We start from the raw sequence: 10,889 nt of genomic DNA on the forward strand, positions 1-10,889 counted from the left end.
AACATCTCAGAGAAATGCTCCCATGATACAACAGCTCTCTGCTCTGAAGTGTATGAACCAATAACCAGTCTCCACCAATCCTTCGCTCCAGACCGAAGAAGGTTCAGAACGCACTTGACCTTCTGGTCAGCTGGGCAGGAGCAAGTAAAGAAACATCCCTCAACATCGGACAACTACCTCATGGAAATGATCGGATCCTGGACTCCATCAAACACCGGGGGCTTCGTATTATCGAAGTCCCAGTACTGGAAGGCTCCCCCCCCCTCCCCCTGCCAATCCCCGCAGCATCGACGGTCGCGGTAGTTGCAGCAACAGCAGCCTCAGAAAGTGCAGCATATCAGTCATCGAAGAACTACATCATGGCGGTCTTGATAGACTCAAACAACTCTGGTATCTACCCCCGGACTATAGAAACAACCTCAGCATGAATCATCTCCCTAACCTGGTCCTCAGTCAGCCCTGGCCTATCCTGGCCACTCGTTCCTTCTCCTGATATAGATCCCCTCGTGAACACCATACTGAAATAAAACAGAAACTATCAGATAAAACGCAATTCATCCCATAGGAGCTATTCCAAATAACGAAACCCTAGGGCTTGTGACTTCCCTGCTACGCGTACGGGTCATGTGATTCCGGTAGTACGGGCCCATACTACCTTCCACGCCTACCCGTATTTGTCTCAGAGGATCATCACAACAACCCTAACAACACAAACTAGCATAACGCATACATCCTATTCTCACTCTTTAGAGAAAGGCTAGACATTCTTCAACTGGTCGGCTGCTCTCACACAAACTCATTCATGAAACTTCCACCAACCCTGTAACACTCGTGTATGCTAATCATACATAACGTTGGATTCCATAAACAGTCGAATACTTGATTCTACCCTAAGCCCACAACCAGACAAGGAACAAGAAATAAGTTAAATCAAACATTCATAGGCTATAAAATCTTAATTATGTACAATTTTGATGCATACACCAAGCAACTACAATAATTATGTCAATTTTATTCAAGAATAACTCTAGGCTATCAGGCATCATATATCAGGCAATTCTATCATGCGATTCCTAAAGATCCCTAGCCTACCACTAGCATGTTGTTCTAACATAACATAACATCAAGTAACAGTGTGGGTAACTTAGGGTACACTTTCTTGCTTCGGCTGATCGTACACATCGCATTATTCCTTGGTAACTTTTGAAAACAATTTTGAAAACCAGTTTAAAAACTTTTGCAGTTCCCTAGTTTGAGTCTGGACTCACACGAATGTTCATTCAATTCTCTCAAACCAAGGATCTTATACCAACTTGTAACCCTCCAAAAATCAAAATAAATTAAAAAAATTTAAAACCAACCATGAATCAATATTGTTTACAAAAAGAGTCATTGTTTCAAAAGCGTTATTTCAAATCAGAGTTTTCCCAAGACCCGAATACATAAAAACAGGAAGTTGTGTACAATCACGCCTTCGCCTTCCCACGATCCTCAGAAGTACCTGAAACCATAAACTAAAATTGTAATCAAAATCTTAGTAAGTTCCCCCAAAGTACCAGCACACCAAAACAAACAAGCATACAATATAAACAGCCAGCCTGACTGGACTGCCTCGCAGGGCCTACAACCTATCTGGACCGCTCTACGAGCCTTCGGCATGACTGGACCGCCTCAACACAACACAACATGTCGACATATGCAACAAACAAACATAAATACAGAGCCATTAAATACAGATAATCATACGGATCTACTGAACAGCTACAACTATCATATCATTATCCTGACCAGGATAAATAATCTAGTGGTTAGGCATCGGTGCCTTCGACCCATGGGTACAGTGAGGAAAATTCACCTCACAGTCTGAATGTAGCCTGAATAACTCCCAGCTCCGACAACCGGCTCAACCCAAATCCTAAATGTTAAAACATTTACCATTCTAAATTAATAACACTTCCCAAAATATCCTTGGTCAAAACTGGTCAAAATCAACAACTCAACCAAGTCAACCCATCCGAGTCAACTCAGGGCTCGTACGCGGGGCGTACTCTGAATGTACGCGGGGCGTACTAGCGGTCCAAGACGTCGGGGCCAAATCTGCATACGCGCAACGTACCATTTGGTACGCCCTGTGTACGCAGCAGTTCTCTTCTTTACCGGTTAAGATCCTAATCCTTCGACTTAATACGTCCAAAAGCAGATCCAAGGCCGAAATACCACTAAGAGTCATTAAGTTTCCAACTTTATAACTTTGCATGCTCATTAAGTGCTTAATACCAACAATACCAACTTCTGAACACCTTAAGACCTTCTAAAGCATGCATGGGGAAGAACTAAGCACCAAGATCTCATTTTTATTACTCAAGACCCCTCATTGGGTCTGAAAGGATGATTTATTGGGTCAAGAGCATTCCATGCTCAAGAATCACCAAGGTTGGGACCATAAATGCCCTAAATGAAGGAATGTCTAGATCTACATGATAGGATGATCAAGCTAGAAGCTTTTTACCTCCTGGAGGTTGCTAGCAAGTAGAGAATCCTAGATTCAAGCTTCTTCCAAGCTCCAATGTCTTTATACCACCTTCATCTTCTTCAAGAACACCACCAACACACACAAATGAGCTCAAAATGCACTCTTCTCACTTAGGGTTATCTAGAGGGATGTTTTCTCCTGTGGAGGCTGATTAGGGTGAAGGTCTTGGGGCCATAAAGTTGTTTAAATAAGGTTCAAACCCTAAAATTTAGGGTTTGGAACCCTCTTACATACGTCGTGCGTATGCAAGGTACGCCATGTATACTACGCTCCTCGCGTGTACGCCTTGCGTACGAAGAGTATGCCCAACGTACTAAGTTCCGGCCATAAATTACCAAAATGCCACTTTGGGCCATTTGCACTCTTTCTTATGCACAAGGACTAGAATGCAATATTTATTCATACATAGGGTTAAAATTGAAATTACCTCAACATCGGGATGTTACGTTGTGACTATGGGCATATTTCCAACAAGAAAGATCACGGCTTGTAGTTTGCTACTAAACGCCACAAATTTTAAAAAAAAAAATCATTTGGCCATTGTACTTACTCCCTTGGCTCCCACTCCTTCTCTAACTAGTCTAGTTGATACCAATGGTTGTAATAAGTGTTGATAATATATTTTGATACTCATTTATATCATGTCTTTCATGTCTTAACCACGAAATGTCTTAATATTTTCATGATTTCAAGGATGCACTCACAAAGACATCAATCATCCACTTTAAGTCTTTAATGACTTTATGATTATCTCTAGTTTGCTTTCTTATAACTTAATGATAAAAAATGATCTTACTAAAAGTGATTTAAACATGTCATCTATTCCAATCCCATTTTCATATTATAATTCCATTCATTCTCACATGATTCTAAGCACAACAATGGAATTGAGAAACTTATATCGGATGTATGGAGAATATGGGTTTAAATCATTTAGGTTGCGTTTAGTTACGGAAAAACATTTTCGTTTTCTGTTTTTCGTTTTCCCTTTTCATATTTCGTTTTCCGTTTTCGGTTTTCATTGGAAAATTTAGGAAACGCGTTTAGTTAAACTTATTCATTTTTCAGTTTTAGAAAATTAGAAAACATGCTTAGATGTGTATTTTTCTATCAGTTTTCATTTTTATAAAATAGTAGCGGTGGTAGGGTGTGTTTGTGTGTGTTTGTGGGTGTGTGTGTTTGTGGGGGTGGGGGTGGGGGTGGGTGTGTGTTTGTGGGGATGGGGGGTGTGTGTGTATTTGTAGGGGTGGATGTGTGTGTGTTTGTGGGGGTTGGTGTGTGTGTGTGTGTGTGTGTGTTTGTGGAGGTGGACTTAGGAGTGAGTGTAAGTAGGTAGGGGTGTGGTGGGTTGGGGGTGTTAAGGTGAGGATAGGTAGAGGTGGATGGGGGGGTGGAAGTGGGTGTTTATATTTTAGAAAAAAACTGGAATTAGAAAAATGTGGAAAACAATGATTATCGGTTTTCCAAAAAAAACCAACTTCTTTGTAATTTTAGAAAACGAAAAATTTTCATTTTCCGTGAAAAATTTAGAAAAATACAGAAACTAAACGCGTTTTCAAAATTCTTATTTTTCTTGGAAATTTTTTCCGAAAAACAGCTCATTTTTCCGCAACTAAAAGCACCCTTAGTTTTTTTTTTTTTTTTTTTTTCAAATCTTCCAAACACTTACAGCTTCAAATCCATTGATTTCATTTAATTTGATGAGAACATTTTTGTGAGTTATCTTGACTTAGAAATCATGTCATTCCTTTCCAATGGTTGGTGTCCTTAACCATTTGTCATGGATAAGGATCAATCCAATACCAAATTCAAAGCATTATTCAGATAAATTTTTAGATGTACTCCAGGCATCACTTGTAACGTGCATGTGATCCATCTTGTGACTCGTAATGTGATCGATCCAACATGTTAAATGGTGGCCCATTCTTGTATCCTCATCTCCATGTCTTCCAAATAAGTCAGTATTTGATAAAAAAGGCAAATTCGGCCCACTCATATATTTGTCTACCAAAAATTTTAATCCATCACTAACTTCAATGTTGATACCCAAAAAAAAACAACAATCATTCCCTGAAAAACACTGATTACGAGATTAATTCCTTGACCTATACAACATACATCAAACACCAAAAACCTAGTCATAGTATTCATCTGAAAATACATTGGTCTGAACCCCATTGACTTCGGGCTGTGGCTCTGAAACGATCTCAAAAATGACATCATCAACCTCGTCATCTTCATCTTCTTTATTCCTTGTTTCTGCCATTTCCATAGCTCGCGTTTCATCCTGGTTCTTCATTGCATCTTCATACGACGTTTCATACCACACCATTCCTCTACCTATAATTCCTTTGTTGTGGAAGTCTCTTAATCTGTTTTGTTTAGTCTTTTCAGAACTTTTTGGCTCCCCCCAATAATCGTATCTATACAGAGGGTTTTCAGGGTCGTATTTGTCTTTTGCAACGCTGCTCGGGTCATGGTACCTTCCTGGCTCCTCTAATGGTAGACCAACCGCTCTACGGCTAAACCACATTTATAACACAACGTTAAATGAAAGAAATAGCATAGCATTGTACAATTAGGTAGATTTTTTTAAAGTAGAATTGTCTTAATAAGAAGATAAAAAAAAAAAAAAACATACCAGCTTATGTCTCGAAGTAAGGCCTCTCTTTCCTCAACCGAGCGTCGCCAATGAACAAAATCGTATTCGTCCATCTCATGATTACGCCTTAACTTGTCGATTTTGTAAGATGTTGCGCCTTTTTCCATTGCTTCAATTTTCAATTTATTATGATGCTGTGCAAACCCCAAATATACATACATGATGTTACATTCCATAGGAGGCAAACGGGAAATAAGCTGACATCAATCAAATTCAAAACAAACCTGGCGCTCTGAGTATGCAGCATCTAAGTCGAGATCTTTCACGCTCACGTTCTGATGAATACATACATATTAAAAGAAATGTCGCTTAATATAATATTAATAATGATGATTAAACAAGCACAAGCCAAGTGGTGAGTACTGACCACAATCCTTTTGGGTAGTAAAGTTCCGTTATAATAATCTTGACTGTATTCGACACTGTTTTCTTCATTGAATTCCACCTCATCGCTCAACTCCGACAATTTTTTACCCTCGTATTTTTCAGGATTCATCTCCATATCATCCATAATCAACTGTTCTGCAACATGTATTTGCCATAACTGCAAACCAAATTCATTATTATTCAAACATTTTATTATTATTAATCTATGCTATATGTCAACTGTCAACTGTAAACTGTCAAACAGGATATACATACCGTATTAACGTAAGGGTGATTACATATTAAAGGTTCCTCCTCCACCTTGATTCCCGGATCATCCTTAGAAATTGGTGGCCTTCTACAATCACGCTGTTAATAAGAGTATTGAAACCATCAGTAAATCCATGTATACATACATACATATATTAATATATATATATATATATATATATATATATATATATATAAGAAACCATTAAACAAATAAAACTTACACGCAACTCATCCATACTAGTATCTTCCTCCCGATGGAAAATTGGTGGGTAGTCAAACCTTTTAAAACTGTAGGTAAAAAGTCAAAGATCAAACATTTTGCTATAGTTTTGAGCTGATTAACAATCTATCTATAAAAGATATAAAACTGGAAAACGTACATAAGGTGATCTATATTAGGATCAACAAAACGCATCTCGATTGGAAATCGGAAACGGTAAGGATCTCGTTTGGCCTGAAAAAAATAAAATAGACAGACATTTGACTTGTGCAACATAATACAAAAATACAACATTTTTAAAAGGAATAAGGAGCAGAATTATGCCTTTGAAGAGCCATAACTCACCAGAATTTCAACAATGACATGCATACCAACTTTTATATGATGTCGGATCCAATACCAATCATTACGTTTAATTGGGACCCACCTGAAATGACCATGGAGCTTTACTTAGAGTTAAGAATCTAAAAAGCTATATATATTGTATACAAGTGTTTCTTTTTTTTACTTAATGCAGAAATAACGACTTAATAGACAATGTCAGAGAAACGACTTAACGACTTAATACACATCATTTATCAAGACTTACCCATCATGAACACCTCCAATGTCAACGAAAGCTCCTTGATAAAGATGCAAAGTAGTCACTTTACCAACACAAATCTGCACAAGATATACATATATTATATGTATGTATGTATGTAAGTAGGTTTATAGCATGAATTGCTATTTGGATAATAAGATTTACAAGTTCATTTTGGTAATAAAATCAATGCAAGTGCATACTTATACATGGCTCAAGGGAATTACAGAGCAGTAAAACTTACTTGTCCGGGGTAGTAAAATGGTAGCTCGTACTGCAGAAGGGAAAGGTAAAATAAGTAAGAAAACATAAGATCATCATCGATTTTGGTTCACATTATTTCAAAACTTACCATTCCTTCTTTATAATCTTTCCCTCTTTTCCTTCTACCAGGAAAATAATCTTGATCATACTGTATCAAAAATTATGGATCTCATTAGTGTATAACATGAATAGCTTGGAATTATGGGGTGTTTTCAAAGTGAGCATTAATTACAAGTTGAGGAATCACGATAAGAACTGAGTGTTGGGATGAACCTTATATGATTCCTCCTCCAATCTATCTCTATTCGCATCCACCCATTCGTTATACTGCTTCAGAAACACCTTATATCTGTCCAAACACAAATCATCTGTATTGCTTTTTGCTTCATTCTGTACTTGCTCAAGATCAACTCTAGCTGAAAACTTATGAGCTTCCCTGATAAATTCCAGCTCTTTCTTATCCACTTCCCACCCCTTCGGCGGCCAATCTCGGGGTGGCACATGACGGACCACCAGCGGCCCTGCCCATGTCGTCTTCAAGGGCTCCGGAATGTCGCCCTTAAGCTCGAACTGCTTCGCGTAAAATTCGTCCTCTGTTAACCCTAATTCTTCCATTTTCTTCTTCCTGTAACTAGGTCTCAGCATTTTGAAGGCTTCAATCGAATCAGGATTTTCCAATGCTACTTCTTCTCCTTCGTTGAGTGATGTTCTGGCGAAATCTCCTTCTGGAGTGAGGATTTCCTCCCATGGAGCCCAACCTCCTTCGATCCAGTTGCGGCGACGGGCTTCATCTTCAGTTTCCACGTCTTTGGGACCGAATTTTTCGATGAAATCCTCATCAACCGGGAATTCGTCCGCTGAGAAACCTTTAACGGTGAATTTTCCAGTTGAGATGAAGTGAAGGGATGAGTTTAGATTACGAGATTTGAATAGCTTACTAGGATTTAGGATTTTCGGAGGAGGAAGAAAGGAGATGGGATGAGGGTTTAAGAGGGTTTGCATTCTCACTTGCTTGCTCAGAGTGGATAAAGTTGGTTTGAGTAGTTATGTAATTGTAGTGTATGAAACTATGCTGACCAAATTGTAAAGACAAAAGTAAACATAGGGACTTTAATAGGCCATCAATCTTTGTTTTTTAATTTCAAATGGACCACGAAACTATGGTGAATTGCAAACATAGGTTTCATTTACGATTTACAATTTGCATTTTTCAGATTTTCTAAATGATTAACTTTAAAGACCATCATATTTGATATTTTTGTCTGAAAATGGTTACCAGTTAAACAAATTAAAATAAAACGATAAGATCATTAAACAAATTTGAATAAATTCAAAAATACAAATGAAAAAAACCCATGAGACATGATATTTTTGTCAAAATCATTTCTTTTTTATACAATTTAGCTCCTTTTATGTTTATTATAAGAATAGTCTTGTTAAATGAATCTAATTGTAACATCTCAAGTTCAGGAATATAAGTTCGGGGTGCTATGCGTAAATAAAGGAGTAGACTCGACGAGTAGGTGTCTTAACTCGTCGAGTCGAAGCGGGTGTTGGGCACGTGTTAAGTGACCCGACTCGCCGAGTCGGCGGCTGGACTCGACGAGTCAGTGTTGGGAAGAGAAAACCCTAAATTTTAGGGTTTGCACCCTATTTAAAGGACCTTATGTCCTCACCTCAGCCTCTTTGTTACCCCTTGAGAGTCAGTAAACCCTAAAATCGTGTGTGAGCCATTGGTGAGAGTTTTTGAGCTTTGGAATGTGATTCTAGTGAAGGAAACTTGTAGATCAAGAGGCTAGCATCAAGGAATTCGTGTAGATCCAGAATCTACTTCAGTTTGGGCACATTTTGGAGGTAACAAGTTGTTGCCTTGAGCTCTTCCTTTCTAGATCTATTCATGGATGATGATTTGGGGCTATTTAGCATGTTTAGGATCCATTTCGGGTTTTGGGACTAGATCTGAGGTTGCAACTTCAGATCTAGACTTGTCTTGGTCTATGGAGGCATAAAGTATCAGCCCTTTAGCATGTATGTGAGCATTCCTGTCTTGAACCCTCTCTCTAGCTTGTATTGAGCAAATACCACCTTGCATGCACGTAAAGTTGGAAACTTTACGTGTAAAACTAGCCTTAGGAGTCCAGATCTATGAGTTGGAAGTAGTGGGATGGACTGAAATCGTCTGAATGAGGATGACTTAAGTGGATTCGGCGAGTCTGTTCTTGGACTCGACGAGTCGGGTCGCAAACCCTAACCCATCTGGTTATGATAAGGATCAGTGAGTTGAGTGGTGACTCAGTGAGTTGGACAGGCTAGGACTCGGGGATTGATGAACTCGACGAGTCATGGGGTGACTCGGCGAGTTGAGTCGTGATATGAGGATTTTCTTATTTTAGGAACTCGGCGAGTCAATGGGCTGACTCGGCGAGTAGGGTCAATCAGGAAGGCTGACTTGGACCAGGACTTTGACTTTGACCAAGAGTTGACCAGTTTGACTTCCAAGGGTATTCTGGTAATTTGGGCACTTACAGATATGGTTTCATCAAAGTGTTAGGTGGTGGAGTTCGTGGCTGTGATCGGGGATTTGATCTTACCTCTTCAGTTCGGCATTGCAAGGTGAGTTATCCTCACTGTACCCAAGGGTCTAAGGCACCAAGGTCGGCCCTTTGCTCTGTTATTTGGAATGGTCTCTGTTATGATATGTTAGTACGGTATCCTGGTAGATAGGATGATTATATGCTAGTATGATCTGTTAGATCGGTATCCGGGTAGATCGGATGTGGTTATACCTAGTGACCTGTAGTTGGTCTGACTGTCTGTATGCTGGTAGGAGATTACCTGTTATATGTGCACATGCTTGTTATGGTAGTTGAGGGTATTCCATCCCGAGGATGATAGGGCCCTAGTATGTTGTCTGGTAGACTGTTATATGATTATCTGATATAGGTGCACATGTTTGATTGGTTATGTGGGCAATCCAACCCGATGGTTGTGGGCCGAGAGTATTCCATCCCGAGGATGATTGGACTCATAATAGGTTGGCATTCCAACCCGATGGTTGAGGACCTGGGGTATCCCATCCCGATGGATGATTGGACCCATAGTAGTTGTTGTATGTATAGGAGTGTGGGCATTCCAACCCGATGGTTGTGGGCCGAGAGTATTCCATCCCGAGGATGATTGGACTCGTAGTATGTTGGCATTCCAACCCGATGGTTGTGGGCCGAGAGTATTCCATCCCGAGGATGATTGGACTCGTAGTATGTTGGCATTCCAACCCGATGGTTGAGGGCCTAGGGTATTCCAACCCGATGGTTGATTGGACCCATAGTATGTTGTTTGTTACTGTGTGTGTATGGTTATGTGTGTATGGGTATTTTGGGGGTAACTCACTAAGCATTCGAGCTTACATTTATCGATTATTGTTTCAGGTACATCAGGAGATCGTGGCAAGGCAAAGGCGTGATCGTACCGCTCCTCGTTTTTTATGATTCTGTTTCTGGGATACTCTGATAATAAACTATTTGGAAACCTTTTGTAATAACTAATGGAACTTGGGTTGTTTTTGAAAGTTTAAATTGGTTTGAAATTTTTGGGTGTTACAAGTTGGTACCTTCGACAGGGTTTAGGATTCGATCGTTTCTATGAGATGGTTGTCGGATGTGGAGGGATGTTTCTTCACGTGTTCGTGCCCTGCTGATCAGAGGGTGAGGTGTGCTCTGAACCTTTTGAGGCTCGGGGCGAAGGATTGGTGGAGGTTGACTACGGGATCATACTCTGACGCGCAGTGAGCTGCGGTGACTTGGGATCAGTTTCGGGATATGTTCAGTACTCGTTATGTTCCGCGGGTAGAGAGGGAGATATTGGCTCAGGATTTTTTGGAGCTGAGATAGGATTCAGAGTCGGTGACGGAGATCACCATGATGTTTACGGAGAGGGCGATGTTTTGCCCTGAGTTTGCTTCGGAGCAGGCTCAAATGACCCGGTATCT

General features: G+C 39.9%; 1 protein-coding gene across 1 annotated transcript; it reads right to left on the minus strand.

The window, feature by feature from the left end:
• Positions 1–4,497: 4,497 nt before the first annotated feature.
• On the minus strand, positions 4,498–7,973 carry PDE312 (Nucleic acid-binding, OB-fold-like protein). Its single transcript, XM_079052010.1, has 12 exons — positions 7,175–7,973; positions 6,990–7,049; positions 6,882–6,911; positions 6,644–6,717; positions 6,400–6,481; positions 6,215–6,288; positions 6,056–6,122; positions 5,838–5,930; positions 5,563–5,739; positions 5,420–5,470; positions 5,175–5,329; positions 4,498–5,055 (listed from the first exon to the last, which is right to left on the minus strand). Exons 1-12 carry the CDS (start codon positions 7,901–7,903, stop codon positions 4,668–4,670), a joined length of 1,980 nt encoding a protein of 659 aa, XP_078908136.1. The 5' UTR covers positions 7,904–7,973; the 3' UTR covers positions 4,498–4,667.
• Between the last annotated feature and the right edge of the window lie 2,916 nt (positions 7,974–10,889).

The sequence above is a fragment of the Lactuca virosa genome, chromosome 5, assembly GCF_052849685.1.
Source record: "Lactuca virosa cultivar CGN04683 chromosome 5, Lactuca_virosa_CGN04683_v6, whole genome shotgun sequence".
Classification (NCBI taxonomy): Eukaryota; Viridiplantae; Streptophyta; class Magnoliopsida; order Asterales; family Asteraceae; genus Lactuca; species Lactuca virosa.

What these genes read in the sequence shown, in the direction of transcription:
- PDE312 (XM_079052010.1), bottom strand. Translation starts at nt 7,903, where the DNA reads ATGCAAACCCTCTTAAACCCTCATCCCATCTCCTTTCTTCCTCCTCCG. An exon ending in CATTTTACTACCCCGGACAA is followed by an intron (nt 6,718 to 6,881) that starts GTAAGTTTTACT and finishes TATCTTGTGCAG; the next exon opens with ATTTGTGTTGGTAAAGTGAC. An exon ending in CCTAATATAGATCACCTTAT is followed by an intron (nt 6,123 to 6,214) that starts GTACGTTTTCCA and finishes TTTTACCTACAG; the next exon opens with TTTTAAAAGGTTTGACTACC.